Genomic DNA, 19,152 nt, shown 5'->3' on the forward strand with positions numbered 1-19,152 from the left:
TTGTTTTGAAGGTACTAGTGAGCAAGTCAGCAGAAGTCAAGCTTCAGGGCCCTCCAACATTTAAATATTAATGGTCATGCTTATTCTTCTGTGCAGGGATCTACAAGGGTGCATCTAGTTTGATCTTTTTAGTTGGGGTTCTGAGGGTGCTTCCAAAAATCTCCTGGTTGTCTTTTGTTGCATTAATTTAAGGTAAAAACCCACTGAAGTGTATCAAGTGTAGATGTCAAGTCCTGAGTACTGGCTATTCTGCACTTCAGATATGCTTGTCTTGGCACGCAGTACTTTGTAATATTGATGTAGCCACTCTCAGATTTGTGTTGAGGACTGCAGAAGTCCTGTATGGAATTCAGAGGAGGATTTCATTAGTCCTGGTAAATCATCAGTCTCCTTGTATCTGAAGTGTCTCAGCTAGGTTCTTTCTGTAGCTACTCATATTGATCTGTACTGTATCAGCTGGGGATTAATCAAAAGAATTAAAGATGTTTCTGTCCAACTCTTCCTTCCATTCAGATCTGGCAGAAAGTGACCTGGCATATACTCGAGCCATAATGGGCAGTGGAAAGGAAGACTACACTGGCAAAGAAGTGCTGATCCTTGGAGGTGGTGATGGGGGTATTCTGTATGAGATAGTCAAACTGAAGCCAAAGATGGTTACTATGGTAGAGATATCCTTTGACAAATGACTGGTTGTTTCACTGTTGTGCAGTCTGCATGTTTTATCATGTAGTACAACTACCAGACTCTAATTTGCGCAAGGAGATAATCTGAATTGAAATTTCTTTCCTGTGAGCCTGGAGCTTTAACGGTAATGGTAATTTAATATGCTATAAATACTGTTTAAAAACAAAAATAAGTGCTTTTTGACCCTCTATCTGAATTTGGGGTCAAATATGTAAGCTTGGGTATTGTGAGACATAACCACAACTTATTATTCCTTTGTAAATTTCACCTTTTTGAGAGTTGGTTTTTTTTCTTGAAGAAAATGAAATTTTCCTGTATTATTTCTCAAATTCTGGATTCCTTAACTGTCTTCAAACATTGACCAAATGGTGATCGACGGGTGTAAAAAGTACATGCGTAAAACATGCGGAGATGTCTTAGACAATCTGAAAGGAGAGTGCTATCAGGTATTTTTTGATTCGCCTTCGTTGAAAGTAATGTTTCAAATGTGACATTGAGGCTGGGAGATGGATCTTTCTTAATTTGGGGAAGAAGAATTAGAAAAATTTTCATTTTTCTAATGAAATTCCTAAATGTTGATAGCTGTCAGTGGAATTTGTATCGAAAGCATGCATTATTTTAACTCTTCACTTTCAACTTATTATTAAAATAATTATGTATACCTGGAAGGAATGTGAAATATGAGATTTGTCTGTTGCCATAACTTATAAATGAAGAGGAAATAGCGGTAAGGATGCGGTGTTAAATATAATTCCCTAAATTGTTATGAAGATCAGAGAAGAAATGTGTATTTAAGTTAGGTTGTCCTTCACTATTGAGAATATCTTTGTCTTTTAAAAAAAAAAAAAAAAAGTTTCAATTTTTTTTTTTTTAGTTTTCAGAGAAAATCCTACCACTTCCCTCTTAGTATATAAATGCATGCAGTCTTCTGTGCTGCATCTGACATATTTTATTGATGTGATCTGACATCTTGTTCTGTTTTCATTTCTGCTCTTTAATATTCTCATAAATACGAGGTTGAAGGTGTGAATTAAAAAATGCATATTAGAATTTAACTGAGAAGTCACATGCTACTTTACATGAATCAATGACCCTTCGTACGAATGCCTTATTTTACTACTGTGTTAGGAGACTGGAAGTGTTACCATTCAGCAGGACAGTGGCTACATAGAAGTCCAAGCTAGGAAACTGAGTCCCATTTGTGCTTCTCACTATTCCTATATCTATTATTCCTCTTCATAATGACATAAAAAGTTGAAAATTTAACCTGAAGTTAAATCCATTTTTAATTTTGCTCTTTATTCCTTGCTTAGTTCCTGTGAATCCATGTTTGTTCCTTTTTGCAGGCCAGTTCCTGCGTGTTTTGAGGATTAATTACAGTTTTTCATTCTTTTAGGTTCTAATTGAAGACTGTATTCCTGTACTGAAGAGGTATGCCAAAGAAGGAAGGATGTTTGATTATGTAATTAATGATCTGACAGCTGTTCCAATCTCCACATCTCCAGAAGAAGGTTAATCTTCTAATTTATTTTCCTAGATTTCTGAGTATTTTCTCAATTTCAGTCCCTACTCCATAATAATTGGCAATTTGAATAAAAAACACTTTGATTCTTACCCTTTTTAGTTGAAGCTTTATTGAAGGGCAGAGAATGACAGCATGTCTTTCAAAGTTCTCTTAAGCATTAGAAAAAAATAGGTGCACTGAACTTGGTTGAAAACTGTGCTCTAGAATAATGTGAGCTCAGTTAAGTCCTGAGAAAAGTGTTCAGTGTGTTCACATTCCGGTAGTGTATGCACTCATACCCCTGCTGCCACATTATTGGTTCCTACCCAAATTAATGAAAGCGTTATTAAAAACAAACAAAAGAAAGCTTACAGAAAATTCCAGTTAGGAGAACCAGAGATATTCACTTATTTGTTGCTATTGTGTATGAGTTCTATAGATGCTTTGATTTATTTTTCTTGGTTGTTTCTTTGTTGCTTTCTTTTAAGCTGAAAGATAGCTGCTCTCTAGATGATAGACGTGTTGCAGGTCTTGACTACATAAAGCCAGTGATACTTGTTTATTGATCATGCTCTGTATGTAGATTCTACGTGGGAATTTCTGCGGTTGATTCTTGACCTCTCAATGAAAGTCCTGAAGCAAGATGGAAAGTATTTCACACAGGTATGGTATCTGGATGTGAAGAAGTAATGCTGTATAAGTATTGTAAAGTATATTTTGCAGATACGTCTTTTTCTTAAAAAAAAACAAAAACAAACAAAGAAAAAAAAACCTAAGAAAATATAGTTTTATATAATACAAGCTGTTTTCTTGTAGTAATTTGTTTGGGACTTTTGCATGAAATTTGGGCTTTCCAAACTGACTTGTCTTCTTTCATTTTCAGCTGAAATTGTAGAGTTTGTGTCTTTGAACTTAAAAACATAATTTCAATAATCAGGAAGGCATGCTGCATAATACTGTAGCTGCAAGCAGTTCTTGGAAAAGCAGAACAGGTGTACTTTGCAGAGATAGACACGGTTTTTAAGCTCATATTTTCAGTAGTATAAGACATGAGAATTGGTGTTATCCGTGAAGATGTAAGAATTTGACACAGGTACAATGGGACAAGAAAATGAGTCAGTTGGAAGTAAATACCCTTTTTGCTTTTTTTATCAGTTCCTAACAGAAATTACTTGTTTTCCTTCCTGGAAAACAGATTTTGAACATTTTAATCTACTTGTTATAATGCTTGGCATTTTATGAAATGCCTTATACAGTTCATGTAAGACTTTGTTCTTCGGTCGAGTTTCTAATCCAATTCCATTTAAAATAATTTAAAATTGATATGCTTGCTACAGGATAGCCACCTCAGGTATAATGCAACTGTGGTAAAGCTTTCATCTGAAGATACTTCCTCTCTGTAGGTAGAGTACAAAGCTCTATGCATTTATACAAAAAAAATGATCAGAGCAAGCAGATTGTTGAGTGAAATGTCTGTGAAGTTGTATTTGTGTTGTGCTCATACTTCAACTAGTTTTCTGATGTGTGTAGCATCTAAGTACAGCATTTGGAAGTACTTCACCAAACTCTGTAATAACCCTGCTAAAATTATGCATTTGAACACTATTCCCATCAAAGCTTGCTTTCTGAGGTGTGCAAAGGAATGAGTTTGCTCTTAAATTGGACAAGTTTTTAAATAAATGCAAGATTCACAGAATTACCTTTTTTTTTTTTTTTCAATGGCAACTTTAATGTGCTGCTTTTCTTTGAAATGCAACAGTTGTGTGAACAAGACAAATGCATTATTCTGTGGTTGAAATGAAGGATACAACTAACTCAGTCATACTGCGCTAAATCTTTCTGACAAAACCTTGCAGGTTTCGGTATTGAAAGGGAGGATATGTTTTTTGGACAGATCAAGCACTTCTGTTGTGATTTTCCTACTTGCAATGAATCTAATGGACTTTTAATAGTGGATATGTAAATGTCTCTGCAATCTGTCAGGTGTTCCAGATGCTCTCTGGGTCTTCCCAGATATGCCAAAAGCTGGTTTGGTGGCCATACTGCAGCTAGTGTGTGTGGATAAGTGGCTGGCTGTACATCGAGCTGCAAGCAGAGTAGACTGAGTCTAATAGCAGCTCTGGTTTAGCCTGACAGGTAGACTGTGGACTGCAGTTCAGACACGAATACAGCTGACTTGTGTATCTGATCTTAGTCACACACTGAGGTGTGCAAGATTTTGAATGCTCTGATATATATTAGTTGTTAAATGACAGAATTTTTTAGCTCTGTGTATTAATGTTGGCTATTTAAGTTACTTCTGTTCCAGCTGTCAACTTCTAGGATGCAAGTTTTAGATAATGGGCTGTATTTTACCTACTGAGGGAATCATTCCTTTTAAGGAAGCTTTTTTTTTAAAAAACAAAACAAAAAAAAAAACCAATATTTTGTGTGTTGTTTCCCCTGGCCTCTCATACCAACTTTCTTGAGGTACTTTTTTGGTTCTCTAAAACATAAACATATTGAATAACATCAAGAAAACGGACTGGGGGAATGTCCATTTAATTGCTATAACCTGAACCTCACTATGATGAAGGAATGTATCATAGGGAAGGTGCTGCAAAAGTGTCATCCTGTTGCTTACAGGACAGGAGCTGTAGTTGCTTTCTCTGTCTTGGCATTGTGTTGTACTAGCATCTTGTGTTCTGACAGGAAAGTGTATTATGCTATCAGAAGAAGCAAACTACTTCAGGTATTGCTTAGGAGCATCATCAGCAGAGTAGGATTAAGTAGCATTAAGTAGGATAGAGTTACCAATATCCAGCTAGTTACATATAATATTTTTGATTAATTTAAAACCTGAATTTACCAAAGTTTACCAAAGAAGTATCTCTTTTTTTCATAATTGCATTGTGTAACTGATGTGATGGCTTCTCCTGTGGATGACAAAATGGATAGTGCCATTGCTGTAGGTATCTGCAAGTCTTACCTGCTCTTGCACAATTGATTCTATAAAAAAAAAATTGGCAGGCTGGTTTGATTTTTTACTAAAACTTGCAGGTTTTAATGCAGATACTGTATTTTTAGGATGTTATATGTATTACTAGCATCAACAAAAGTTGAGTAAATCTATCTGCACGTAGAATGGGACGCTGACCCTGACACTAAACATTCTGAGAGACACTCCAATAACTTCAGGATTATGGGAGATCTGACTTCTTTTTTAAACTGGGAAAAGTTGATCTTAACAAATGTGCAGGGGCAGGAGTTGAGGAAGTTGAGATGTACTGTTGTTTTTTTGTTATTGGAAGTGAAAAGTAGGACTAAATTATGCACACAGGTTAATGAAAAACAGTAATTATAGCTTTTTTTCATGTGCTGTTCTAATACACAAAACGTGATTGCTCCCTTGAGGTGCCACTGTGATCCTCAAAGCTATTTCCAAATGCTTATGCAGATGATCTTTTCGCCACAAGGTGGAGACTGATAACTAACATTGCACCGTACTTCATTAACATTTAGAGAGCCTGTCTGCAAAAGGCTTTTCAGACTATTTGTATTCCTAGGGGATGCAAGAACAGATGTGCCCAATTTTAGGATGAAGGAATGACATTTTTGGTTGTTTCAGCTCTGGTGAGATAGAAAGGACAATTTATGGATCTCATTCTCTGTTGCTGTAAGTCTGTACTTAAGTATGTTGGAAAAAAAGGCCTCTGTAATTGTTCTGTATATCCACCAATCTTAATAATTGTTGAGAGTAAAAACTTATTTGAATAGTAGCCTTGCAATTGATGTCCTTGATTTATTTTTTTTTTAACCACATTAATTTATCTTGAGAGTCTTGCAGCCATCATAGGACCCGGGTTTCCAGTATACAAAGAGAATTGAGTTTCAAGGATCTTTAGCTTCAGTTTTCACAGCTTTGTGTATGCATACAAGCATAATCCCATGTCCTGGTCAGCTGGGACAGTGTTAATAGCATGTGGATGTTAGGTTGTTGCTGAGTGATGAGTGTACCTGGGCCCAGACTTGGCTACTCATTGGGGAAGAGCTACAGCCTTCATGAGGAGGCAGCAGAGGGCAGGGAAGAGCCAGGACAGCTGGCCTGAATTTGGCATGGGAAGACAATGAAGCTGTAGGGAGTTGTCTGAGGGAAGGCCACTGCTCGGGGCTTGTTGGGTGTTTATTGACAGGTGCTGAGACATTACCTTGTTGGCAGGCCATGGTATTGTTGCTGTGTGTTTGTCAGAGGTTGACAAGTGATTGCACTGCAGATATGTATGTAGGTTACTCCAAAAGTTATGCCTCTTTACATGGAAACAAAAACAGTGCAAAGAGTGCAGTAACTCTATTTGGTAAAGCAAATTCTCAGCTAGAAAACATCAAATTTCAGCAGATCCTACCATTAGCTATGCATTTTCACTAGCAGTTAACAAAGAGTCTATGAACCTTACACAAAAATCTGTGTAAAAATCTTCACCGGTGGGAATGACCCACTGTTCCACAACTGCTAGGAAAATGTTCCCCATGTAGTCCCATCTTTTATTGGCCTGAACAGATGGAAATCAGAAGGTGCTAAATCCGGACTTAATGGTGGATGTGGTAGGATAGTCCAGCCAAGATGGCAACATGCTCCACGGTCTTCAAACAGTTAGGGAGTCAGGCTGCAAGAGGAAGGTTGTCATCTTCTGTGGCCTGACTCCAGAAGTTGGAGCCTTCAGCTTAGTATGTATTGCAGTGTAGCAGTCACAGCTGATAGTTTGCTCTGGCTGGTTTCAGGAGATCCAGAATGAGCAACTCTTTCCTATCCTAAAAGACATCACTACATCACTTTACCCAAAGTGTTGTGTCTTGAACTTTTTATTTGATGGGGAATTCACATTTCCACTACAGAGACTGTCTTTTTGACTGTAATTTGTAGTAGTGGCACCACATCTCATCACTGGTAATTATGCGATTCAGGAAACCATCACCTTTAGCCTTGTATTAGTTGAGCAGGTCCTGATAAAATTGTATACAGTGTTCTTCATGTTCCTGTGTGAGCATTGTTGGACCCACCTGGAGTAAACTTTATGATATTCTAATGTTGCCACCATCATTTATAACACATTGAAGCTGTTTTTCCCTGATCATAATCTGCTGATTCATGCAGGTGAGTTGATTGAGATGCTTTTCATTTCATGGTTTGACAGCTGTCCATGACTGTCCAGAACATGGCTTATCTTTCACTTCGCAGTTGTTGCTATTGAAACACACCACCCACCACCTCACTGTGCTCACATCAACTGTTTGGTCTCCAAAAACTTTGAGCAGACATCAGTGAATGTCAGTGGTGGATGCCATTTTTCTGCATGGAGGAATTCACTGACGTCCCTTTGCTTCATCCGTACTTCCATGTCAGTCACAATTTTGTCAGACTGCCCCTTTGCTGCTATCTGTTGCATTGCAACAAAATGTAATGGAACACTGGTGGGAAGGTTCAACCTCTACTGCGGTACCACCAGCATCTGCCTTTGTCATCACGGGCCAACATAGAACAGGAGGCATTACTTTTGAACCCAGTATTTTTATCGTTGCATTTTTGTTTCTGTTTTTCCTTTTCTGTCTCAGTAAATATGTTTTTTAATCTTAACCCACAGTTCCTATTTTGTTTCCAGTTCTCTTCCTCTTCTTAATGAAGGGCCATGGAAATGCCTTTTACAGTGCTAAGCTTTTGCTCTGCTGATTTAATCCTTTGAGGTTAAACAGGCCATAATTTCAACCTGTTGAAGAGTGGAACCTTTAAAAATACCTCCCTGCAGGAATGTGCTGCTTCCTAGCCTAACCCAGGCGAAGCATTCTAAGTCTGCTCACACAGGTTTCATTCCAGTGAACAGCAGTAACCACTGGTACGAGGATCAGATTTCTCCCACACACATGGCCATTCACCAGGCGATCCCATCCTGACCACTTAGTCATACAACGTGGCCATGCCCTCCTAAGTGTCTAGACCATCATACTGTTGCTCCAAAATTGAAATCCTTTTTTTGGCTGTTGTGTGGGCTTTCTAATTATCACTTCCAAAGAGGGAGAAGTGTTCTCCTTGTCTGCAACAAGCAAGGAGGCTGGAAGAATGTTTGTGCATCTCTGTGATTTCTAGGCAGTTTGGAAGGTCTTTAGGGAAGGCATTTCCTTGAGTTACTGATATTTTAGTTTTAAAGTATTTGATTATTTGGACATTGGAGATACCTGCAGTTGGATTTGCTTCTGTTGGTTCCTTAATAGCTGTCTATGTCACCCAAGACTCAAAACTAGGTTTGATGCTGGGAATTTGATGTTCTGTGTATCTCCTTGCTTGATAGTCACTCTGAAGTGAGGAAGGAAGGAGACCCAGGCTGCATTCAACTTCTTCCTTTGTTATTACAAACTAAAATAGAAAACTGTTAAAAGCAAAAATCTGATTTTTCTGGTATATTGTGACAGACAAGATATCCAGTAGCAATGGTGTTTAGAGAAAGCTGTGTAAAAATGATATGTAGGAAATGGGCAAGTATGGAAAGGGACCCTTCCATCTCCTTCCAAATTACTGGTTTACTTTCTAAAGTCGGAGGAAGCATAGTGACTTAAATTTAGCCAAACTAGTTGATGAACTCATCTGCTTGATAGGGGAAGTAAAGTAAATTGGGAATACCGGTGCTAATTTAAACAATCTTTGTATTTTTTTACTACTTTGTTTTAGGGAATTGTTTTTTATCGTTTGCCCAGCACTGTAGTTATTATTTAAATCATTGTGCAATACTTTGTAAAAACCTAGAAAGTAACATCCAGCGCCTATCACATCTCATGGGGTGTCACTGGCATTGTACACAAGAATCATAGACTTCCATCTTGAGACAGAAAGAAAGAAGGGACCCATGGGGTCATTGAGTGCACTTCCTGCCTCAACACAGGACTGTGTGGAAAAAATGGCAGGGAAAAAAAAAAAAAAGAAAAAAGCAAAACAGGTGGGCAATTTTGGAGCTGGACTCTGTGATCCTTATGGGTCCCTTCCAACTTGGCATATTCTATGATTCTTCTACAGAATTTATGTCTTTTGAAGGCTAAGAATAATTGATGTTTGGAGATGGGCATGAGCTGTCAAGATGTGTCCAAGCATTGAGCAGACTCTGAACGCAAAAAGAGTGAAGCAGTTCAGGCATTGTCAGTCATAAGCAAGGTAATGAGATTGGGTAATTGCTAAGTTTAAACAGCCTTCTGTGTCAAAGGGATGCTTGTTAAGGGGAAAAAAAAAAAAAAAAAGAAAAAAGAAAAAATAGCATTTCTCCATTTCTTCTTTGTCAAATTGTTTGAAATCAAATCAGGGCTTCAGGGAGAGGAATGTGGTGAGGTTTCTGTATATATTGACAATTAACTAAACCACGTGAGGGGAAAATGGCTGCTTTTGCTATTTCCCTTTTAAGAAATGCTGAGTCATAATTTTAAAGTTTATTAAACACTCTGGTCAATGCTGGCTGAGTAATTAGTGGCTACTTAAAAGACAAAGTGTGTTGCTCTACCATTTAACTATTTTCATTATGAGGAAGACTACATGTTATCTGATTGATCCCTGTATTGCATTCTGGGCATAGTTCCCTTCATCATATTTTAGTGATGCCAGCCCATCTAAATGCAGTTGGGATCGTTATTAGCACAGTGGTCTTGGTCAATACAGCCATTCATATCTTAAAGAAAGGTGTGAATAATAGAAATTTTTTTATGCTTTTTTTTTTAATAGGCTTAATTTTGACCTTTTTCTTGAGTAAAGCGAAACAGTTACCCCCCAAAAATTGTAATTCTATGCTGCTATAAAAACCTGCTGTGTGTGTCCTGAAGGAGAGGTTGAAGTACATGGCCTTTAAGTGAGATCTAGGTGTGTAGACTGCAGAGCCACGGGTTTGAAAAGTAAAATTGTGTATTGCTACATTTCATTGTTCCAGTAATTTGTTTGTCATGCTGTTTGCAATGATTTCAATTGCTGAAAAAGAAAGGAAGTATAAATACTGAAACAGCAGGCTAAGCAACTGTCTATAAGACCCTTAGATCCCATTGTGTATCCTATTAAACTTCCTCCATAGTACTGGTATGTTCTGTAAATTACCTAGCAGTGTTTTCTATTTATGACTCAAATTATACACACAGGTTGTTTTTTAGGTGTGTGGTTTTTTCTTTTGCATTCGGTCTGATGTTGAAACAAAATTATACGCTTGGTAAAGGAAGGCTGAACCAAGTAACTGCTGCAGTGCCCTGGATAATAGTAGGTTACTAAACAAGTGTTACAGTAGTCTGTTGTGCTTTGTGCAGTTGTGCTGGGTTAGTACTCATATCTTAACTTTGCATTAAAGGTTTATTTCTGTTTATTGTCTGATGTTATATGTAAAAAATGATGTTGATTGGACCTGTTGTAAAAAATGATGTTGATTGGACCTGTGTTGTAGGCACAATGGTTTTAATAAGAGCTCAGATTGTTTCAGCCTCTGCCTTATTTGTAGTAGCATCTGTGCATCTATTCTTTGAACTCATATGAGTTCCTTTATGTGAGGATTAACTACCAGTTACCTTTGTGTGCACTTAATTGTTTTAAGGCCATTTTTAAGCATCTGGGAGCAGTACGAAAGAGAAGTTAAACAGTGAAGTGCAGATTTCTTGTATAAAAACTGATCTCTGGGAGTTACACTTTGCAGCATGTTAGCAGAGGTGAAGTACAGGTAAAGCGGGGATTTTGAAAGTGTTGAATGAACCCTTTGTTCCCAGAGTTCTAATGGAATTTGTCCTTCATTTTGAATTAGAGGTTCTGAAGTACTGAATTAGTTATGCCTATGAGAGACCTGTGGTATTTAAGTAAATATATAGTTCCTTCTTGGATGAACTATCTGCATTTTCTCATTCAGATGCAAGTTACTCATGTTATCTGAGGGTAGGAGGGGGCAAGATATCTTGTTCTGTAATGGAAAAAAAAAAGTGCAAACATTTCCAGTGGTTGTTCACAGCAGTAGTGCTGTGCTATGGGCAGAGTCTTTTGCCTTGGGCTTTCTTGTTCTGTACATGCTCTGAACTTTGCAAGAAAAAAAGATCAAAAGCAGAACTTCCTTACAGAGTACTTTTGCTGGAAGGCTTTTGGCCTGTCCAGTCATGAAGAGAAAGGGTCATTCTGGATGTAAGAAGCCATCAGAATTAGGAATCTTTTTTTTTTTTTTTTTTTTTTTTTACTAGATCATTTTCTTTCTAATGGATAGATAAGGGCTGCTCTGAAAAAATGCCTCCTATTTTATTATGTTGGCTCAGAATGACAGAGGCAGATGGTGGTAGTATGGCAGTAGAGGATGAACCTTGCTCCATGCAACAAATGGCAGCAGAGAGGCAGTCAAAATGGCGTCTCACTTGGAAGTGCAGATGAAGCACAGGTGTGGAATTGAATTCCTTCATGCAGTAAAGATGGCACCCACTGACATTAATTGACACCTGCTGAGTGTTTACCTAGATGTTGTAATATTACTTTCTGATACAACCAACCAGTGAGTGGTACGTTTTGTCAGTGGTGACTGGTTCAACTCAACTGGTGCAGATTGTTAGGAGCGTGCAAGCTGTAGTTCATTGCTGGTGAAAATGCATAACTAGTGGTGGTGGTTGTATTGGAAAAAGTGTTTTGTGACTAAGAATTTGCTCTGTCAAGTGGCTTTCCTGTGCTCTTTGTATCTGGTATAGTTTCCATGGAAATATACATATAGGAGGCGTTACTTTCAGAGCAACCAGCGCATTTCTGTCATTGAGATTAGTATTATAATCTGAGATAAACAGTAGTCTTCTGTGCCATGGGCCTCACATCATCGTTTTGCGGGACTTTGTCTCATATGCTAGTTTACTAGGAACTATGTACACACTAATGTGAAAGATAGGTTTTTTTGATGCATTTTTTTTGTCTTCTGTAGTAAGAAGACTACTGTTCTTCCACTGGAAGTGATAAAATGTGTGGGAAACTGAGGGGTTTTTTTACATTGAAATCCTACTTAGTGCTTCTGTTTTGGCTGATCAGAAATCTGAAGAAGAAAATAGTCTTTGTGACTAGGTAAAGGTAACAGGCGTTCATACAATAAACTGGTAAACCCAACCATTTGGGAAGGATGAGAACATGTGTCTCCTGAAGATGGCTCATTCTGACCCACATAAGTCTTGATATATGAGTAGATGTCATGGTTTCTGTGGCTGTTTGTGTGCAGTGTGCTGCATAGTTAGATTTCATATTTGGAGTCTGCTGGTTGAGCTGGAGATTCCTCATGAGGGAGTTGGAGGGAGAAGTCCACAAATGAAATAAACTGAGCGTCAGTAGGCCAAAAATAGGAAGCAGTGTGTGCAAATACAAGTTGGACAGAGTTAAACTTTCTTGCTAGACATTTTATTGGTACATGGAGAACATGGACTTTGTTACGGTCTATCTGGATTATTCGGTCTTTTTGTTATTGATGCCCAGCTCAATTTTTCAGTTAAGACGGTAACTTTTTATAGGTGGTCTTTTTTCTTTTCTTTCTTTTTTAAGAAAAAAGCTAGCACTTCTCTGAATTGAGAGGGCATCATATATACGTGTGCTTAAATATGCTATTATATACTATTCTTAGGTAATACATAGAACCAAGAAAAACAAAAATCAGAGGAATCCGTTCTATTTCAGAAGCAAGTACAACAGCTTAAGACTGTGGCCTATAGCCATAGAACTTGTGTGATTTGTTTTATTGTATTCTTTTATGGAAGAATTGGTTTAAAATAAACAGATTATGTTTTTTTAATACTGCATTTTCATGTTTTAAGACCTAGGCAATGTTAAATAATAGAGAAAATCTGGATGTTGTAATGCTATTTACTGATACGTTCAAGCAACCATAAAGCAAATGGTTATTGAGATAATGTTGCAGCTAAATAACACACGGTGGTCTGTTTTAACTGAGAGTCATAGTGTAATAGTTACTTCTGCTAATGAGAAGATAGATAATTCCCCCATACTTCTTTTTTCTTGAAAATACACAAATTGTTTTTGCTGTAGGCAGAATTAAGGCAAGCTGTTCAATATTTGCCTTGTAAATGTTTAAATGTTAAGAATTGCTTCTGTCTTTTTTTCAAGTATGTGGAAGCCTTTCACTAATGTCAGTGTGTATATGTATTAATCTGCAGTTTTGCTTCTTTGCTTTATTATAACCAGGGCATTTTTCTTTTTTTACTTCAGGGAAACTGTATCAACCTGACTGATGCCTTGACTCTGTATGAAGAACAGCTTAGTAGGCTTTATTGTCCTGTGGAGTTTTCAAAAGAAATCGTGTGTGTTCCCTCCTACATGGAATTGTATCCTTTAAGACTGAGAAAGCGTAGAGAATGTGTATGAAGAAATCAAGCAAGCCTAGATGGCTTGGAGGTAATGAACTTGAATGCAAGAAGGCATTTCTACCTTCAAAAACAATATAATTTGTTTACTGTGGGAAAAAAAAAAAAATGCAATTTTATTTTGAATATAATTGCAGGAATTATTTTTAATGGTGCCATAAATTCACTGGTGGTGAAATGATCAGCGTCTTTCAAGATCAGGCTATGTTTTTCTTCATGTTTTCAAGTGTTGTCAGATGTATTATTTATACAGTGTAGAATGTCAAGCATAAAGTATGTGAGGTTTTTTTTTCTTGCATGTAATATATTTAAATATTTCTAGTAAACGAACAGACATAAAATTTTTAACAAAAATATGATTTAAGATGGCCATTAAATAGATATAGCTCACCTTGGAAGCGAACAGTAATTAAAGAGAAATGAGGAAGGTTTTTTTAGTTTAGTTTTTTTGACTAAATTAATAACTTGATGTTATAGCAGTGAAGGTACAAGAATATTTAAAAAGTTATCTTGATGACTTCAGATTAGCCCAAAGTAAGACACATTAAAAATGTTTTGAACTCTGATTTTCAATTTGGTTTTGGACCTCTGTTATCCCCTTATTTGTACTTTTATCACCTTTCTTGAAACTTAGATTTCCGTGCAGAAGGTGGTATTTGTCTGGATGGAATATTATACCTACATGCTGTTTTGCAATAGAGTTGTGACAGTAATTAAAATATATATATATATATAGGTTGTATCTCTTTCTTCAGAAAATGACCGTGCAATGTTCACTTAGATTCATGAAACCTGTTGAGGAATTGAATGAATCTTCTGACTGAATGCAAATGCTTATTTTTATAATCCTGACTGAAAATTAGTTGTATGGGTATCTGAATGCAGCCAAAATGCTAAGCAAGCTTGTCACATTTTGTAGTTACATTTCCTTTGTTTACTTTCAGGATAGTTGTGTATAATTGTTGCTTGAAATTCTGCTATTTACCAGTGTTGCTTTGGGGCTCATCTGAAATTCAAATAGCTATCGACATAAAAACCAACTTCATTTTAAGGAAAGCATATGTGACCATGAGGTCTCTGCAGTGACACTGTAATGAACATGCAGGCTCCCGTTTGGAGAGTATGTGACCTCACTGTATGAATAGAAGAAAGCATACCTTAATGTTAGTTTACTTTGGTTATATTAAGTTTTAAATTCCAGAAGTCTGTGGCTCACTCAGCTGCTGTTCCTGTAGTTCTTAAAAAAGGTGATGGTCCATGTCTCATGCTCTTATGGTTATTGTGGCCAAAGTGCAGGGCCCGGCACTTGGCCTTGTTGAACCTCATCCCATTCACTTCAGCCCAGTGATCCAGCCTATCCAAATCCCTCTGAAGGGCCTCAGGCAGATCGACACTATCTCCCAACTTGGTGTCATCTGCAAACTTACTGAGGGTACACTCAATCCCCTCATCTAGGTCATCAGTGAAGATATTAAACAAGATGAGCCCCAGTACCGACCCCTGGCGGATACCACTTGTAGTGTGTCACCAGCTGGACTTAACTCCATTAACCACTACCCACTGGGCACGGCCCTCTAGCCAGTTCCTTACCCAAAGGAGGGTTTACCTATCCAGGTCATGGGCAGCTGGTTTCCCCAGGAGAATACTGTGAGAGACCGTGTCAAAGGCTTTGCTGAAGTCTGGGTAGACTGCATCAACTGCCTTTCCCTCATCTACAAGTCTGGTAACCCAGTTGTAGAAGGAAATGCGGTTGGTTAAGCACAACCTGCCTTTCATGAAGCCATGCTGGCTGGGCCTGATCCCCTGGACACCACGCACAGGCCATGTGATTTTACCCAAGATGATTTGTTCTATAACTTTCCCCGGTACCGAGGTTAGGCTGACAGGCCTGTAGTTCCCCAGATCCTCCTTATGGCCCTTCTTGTAGATAGGGAGGCATCTTGTAGTTAGGGCATTCAGCATGCAGTAGGCAGTTTAATGTTTGTCCAGTAAGATATTTGGACACTGTGTTCAGCTACTGAGCATTTTGTTATCAATTGTGTGTCTGGCTATGCCTGCAATAGGAATTCACAAATTAGTTAGCTGGATGTTACCTCATTCATCAGGAAGGTGAGTGAGAGGGATCCCAATTTGGTGATCAGAGATCTGGAGTTTTAGTTGCTCTTCCTAATGTACTTTTGTAGTTTTTTGAACGGTTGCAATGCTTAGTGCAGCAAGGATTAGAAAATGGGTTTGCAGAGCATTTTAGTTTCAGTGGCTCTGGGGTTCTCTTTTGAACTGCTGAGCAAAAAAGAGAATCCACAGAGATTTCACTTTTGAAGTTATCTACCCCATTTCTATGAAAGGTGAGTTTTCAGAATTGAAAGTGAAAAGAGCTATTTTCATTTTAACTTTGTACTGTGTAGTTTTGTTGTTTTGTTTTTTTCCTTGACTGTTTATTTTCTCCAGGTGGGTGTTCTACACTATTTGGAAGAAGCAAACTGAAGTCTGAACATCAAGATTATTCTAAATGTACATGCTACATGAAGCATATAGGCCTGCCACATGGTGCATATTGGCATCTCAAACCTTTAAATTATATGCAGTAGATGATCCTGAAACTTAGTCATGCTATTGATTGTGAATTCTTTTAAATGTTCTTTTTTTTTTTTTTTTTAATTGTTATTCTAATTTAAAAGCAAATGAAAAATGTATATTTTGATGAGCTAGGGTGTTATTTTTGAAAGTCAACTTAAAGATGAGTAAGCAGCAAAACTGTGTAGCTGCTGAATGCACTGAACCTTTAGAATGTGATCCTTTTTAGTTTTTGTAGATCTTCACAAACTTATTGATTAAAAAAGACATCTTGAGCGTTTCATCCCTGAGGGTGGTCAATGGAGCTTGTTTTTTTGTTTGTTTGTTTGTTTTTGACCAGATTATTTTTTTAATCTGTAGTGCTGTTCAATGATGCAGGGAGGGCTTTTACTTTGGTAGCTGAAATTTAATACTGCAGTGTTTCCATTTAGAGAAGACAGGCATAAGAAAAAGGGGTGGGAGTGTGGAATGGGACTTCTTGAAAGAATACCCCCCGAATCCTTCATTACAAAGGGAAGAAAGCTAGAAAGCTAATTTTAAACTTTATTTCCTGTGGTTTCATTCATTCATCATACTGCTGTCATCTCTTCTGCAGGAAAAGAGTCCTTGACCTTTCACCTCATGGACATCTTTAGCTGCTGCCCTATTGATTTAGATTTTGGTATGGATGTAATAGTAGTTTGTAGGGGTACATTGCCAGCATGAAAATTAAGGTTGATATCTCACTGCAGTGCAAGAAATTAGGTGTATTAAGGTTCTTGTGATCATACATTCCTCAGCCTTTTGGGAAACACTAGGTTCTTGAAGAAGGAAAGCTCACTTAAAAGAAATGTGGGTGTGATCTGATTTCATGTGCACCAGTATTTCTGGAAAGTTTTGGAGCAAATAGATGCACTTCAGTAGGGTAAGTCCAGCTTGTATTTCTCCAGCCTGACCACACTGTGTGAGGCTCTTGCCGAATTACTCACTTGCAAGTTAACAATCTGGAAGTTGCATCGTAGTTTTGTTCTGAGAGAGGAAACTTTTCTTAAATTGTTTATCATGTTGTCATAAAAGTTATATTTTTATAAGAGTGTTCTTACATGCTAAAAGTTTGCTTTCAGTGTTTAAAAGATTCCACTTTAGAGGAGATAGAAAGGATGTAACCATTCTGTACATTTCTGCACATTGCCAAGATAGAATAAAAAATACCCTACCCCAAAACACATAATTATGTTTTTCCTTCAACACCTTGTATTCATATTTTCTTAGTTTTGTTGGAGGGAGTTGATTTATTTTTCCCCTGCATAACCAAAATGATACTGCTCGTGAAAAAAAATTACACTTTTAGGATCTGTACTCTTAAACCATACATAAGGAAGAGTTTTGCTGCATCCCATATGCATAAATTGTTGATGAAATTATAGTGATCCACCTGGAATTTCAGAGGGATAATGGAAAAACTTGTAAAAATTTGCCCTTTATTTAATAGTTATACTCTTAAACTGATTTGAGTTTGGAGAGCCAAGAAGTGTTGTTCTCCGGTCTGTTTCAAGCAATTCTAGTTAATGCTGATTCTTACTTAGATACATGTGGATCACAGCTGGCTTACAACCTTTGTATCCTGAAGTAGCCCCAAAGAGCAGATCCTCCTATGGAACTGGAAGAGAGAAAAGTGCTGAATGTTTTAGCTCTATTATATCCATCCCATTATTGCCTATATGACCTAGTAGTAACTCTTCATTTATGATATAGGACCATGATCAGTATATTGTGTAGATACAAACAAATGCAGATGTCTTATAAGCAGTAACACGTACCCTTAACATGGCAAGCATGAATATTCCCACTGATCCTTCCATGTGATTACCACCATGTAGGTGGTATTAAGCACACAGGCATTCGCTAAGACAGGGCATACAGCATGTTTTCCAGGGTGAGCTTGGTAGATCTAGAAGTTGGATACAAGTAGGGGTGGGTTGTTTTTTTAGCAAAGACACTCGTAAACTGGAAGATGACTTACTGTGCTTGCTGGCTTGCTGTACCAAGGCTAGCCTTTGTTTAGCAGAGATGTTTCCTGAACGCAGAGGTGCTGGATGTGCAGGGGTGTTCTGTAATCCCTTATCATGTCCAGGGGACTAGAATTAAATGATTATAGTTAAGTCAGCAGTGCTTTCAACTGATAACTGCAAAGAGATTTGGGGGATTTTTTTTTTTATTTTATTTTAAACTTTTTAATGTAGGATTTTTAAAGTGGTAGAAGTAGTGTAAAGCAATTCAGCAAACACTGAATATTACCTTTTATTTTTAAGTTGATGAATTGATTCTGAGCAAGTATATACACACTGTCAATTTTTATTTATTTGTTGCTGTAGTATAGGATTGGTTTTGGTTGGTTTGTTTGTTTTTTTTAAGAGAAGGAAAATAAACTGCTTTGTGTTAGAATTTTCAAAAGCAAACTGCAACAGCTGCTTGGATTTCCATGTTTAAGGCCAGTTAGGAATAGCTATCATTCCTGCACTATGTATGCAAACAGTTCCCAAGATAACATTAAAGTTTTCTGAACTATTCTTTGCACTAAATGCTGCTTCCACCTAGAAATGTGACTTAGATACTTAAAAACTTGATTGATGATAATTTGTGCAAAGAGAAGACTTCTGGCTTTGTATCTACTGCATCAGTGCAATGCACGTGTTAAAATAAAGGTACGCTGTTACTGCTTGTGTGTGGATTTTTAAATGCATTGTGGATTCAGTGCTAAAGTGCCAGAAGTAATGGGTATGGTGCTTAGGGTCCTTGTATCTTTTTCATTTGTCACCTAGCAAACATAAAGGCACAGAATGGTCCTTTTACTGAGTATCTTTTCATAGAATCATAGAATGGTTTGGATTGGAAGGGACCTCAAAGATCATCCAGTTCCAAACCCTGCCATGGGCAGGGCTGCCCCCCACCAGCTCAGGCTGCCCAGGGCCCCATTCAATCTGGCCTTGAGGCCTCCAGGGATGGGGCACCACAGCTTCTCTGGGCAGCTGTGCCAGCACCTCACC

At 37.7% G+C, this 19,152-nt stretch overlaps 1 protein-coding gene across 1 annotated transcript in view; it reads left to right on the forward strand.

Moving 5' to 3' along the window:
• Positions 1–18,826, forward strand: part of SMS (spermine synthase) — a 45,561-nt gene extending 26,735 nt beyond the window's left edge. Inside the window, exons 6-11 of the mRNA XM_015885411.2 lie at positions 514–668; positions 1,041–1,130; positions 2,081–2,195; positions 2,772–2,851; positions 13,398–13,513; positions 16,001–18,826. Coding sequence (XP_015740897.1) covers positions 514–668; positions 1,041–1,130; positions 2,081–2,195; positions 2,772–2,851; positions 13,398–13,513; positions 16,001–16,043 — 599 coding nt within the window. The 3' untranslated portion in view covers positions 16,044–18,826. The remainder of the gene's footprint in view (positions 1–513; positions 669–1,040; positions 1,131–2,080; positions 2,196–2,771; positions 2,852–13,397; positions 13,514–16,000) is intronic.
• The last annotated feature ends 326 nt before the right edge of the window (positions 18,827–19,152 follow it).

This window comes from Coturnix japonica, chromosome 1, assembly GCF_001577835.2.
Source record: "Coturnix japonica isolate 7356 chromosome 1, Coturnix japonica 2.1, whole genome shotgun sequence".
Taxonomy (NCBI): domain Eukaryota; kingdom Metazoa; phylum Chordata; class Aves; order Galliformes; family Phasianidae; genus Coturnix; species Coturnix japonica.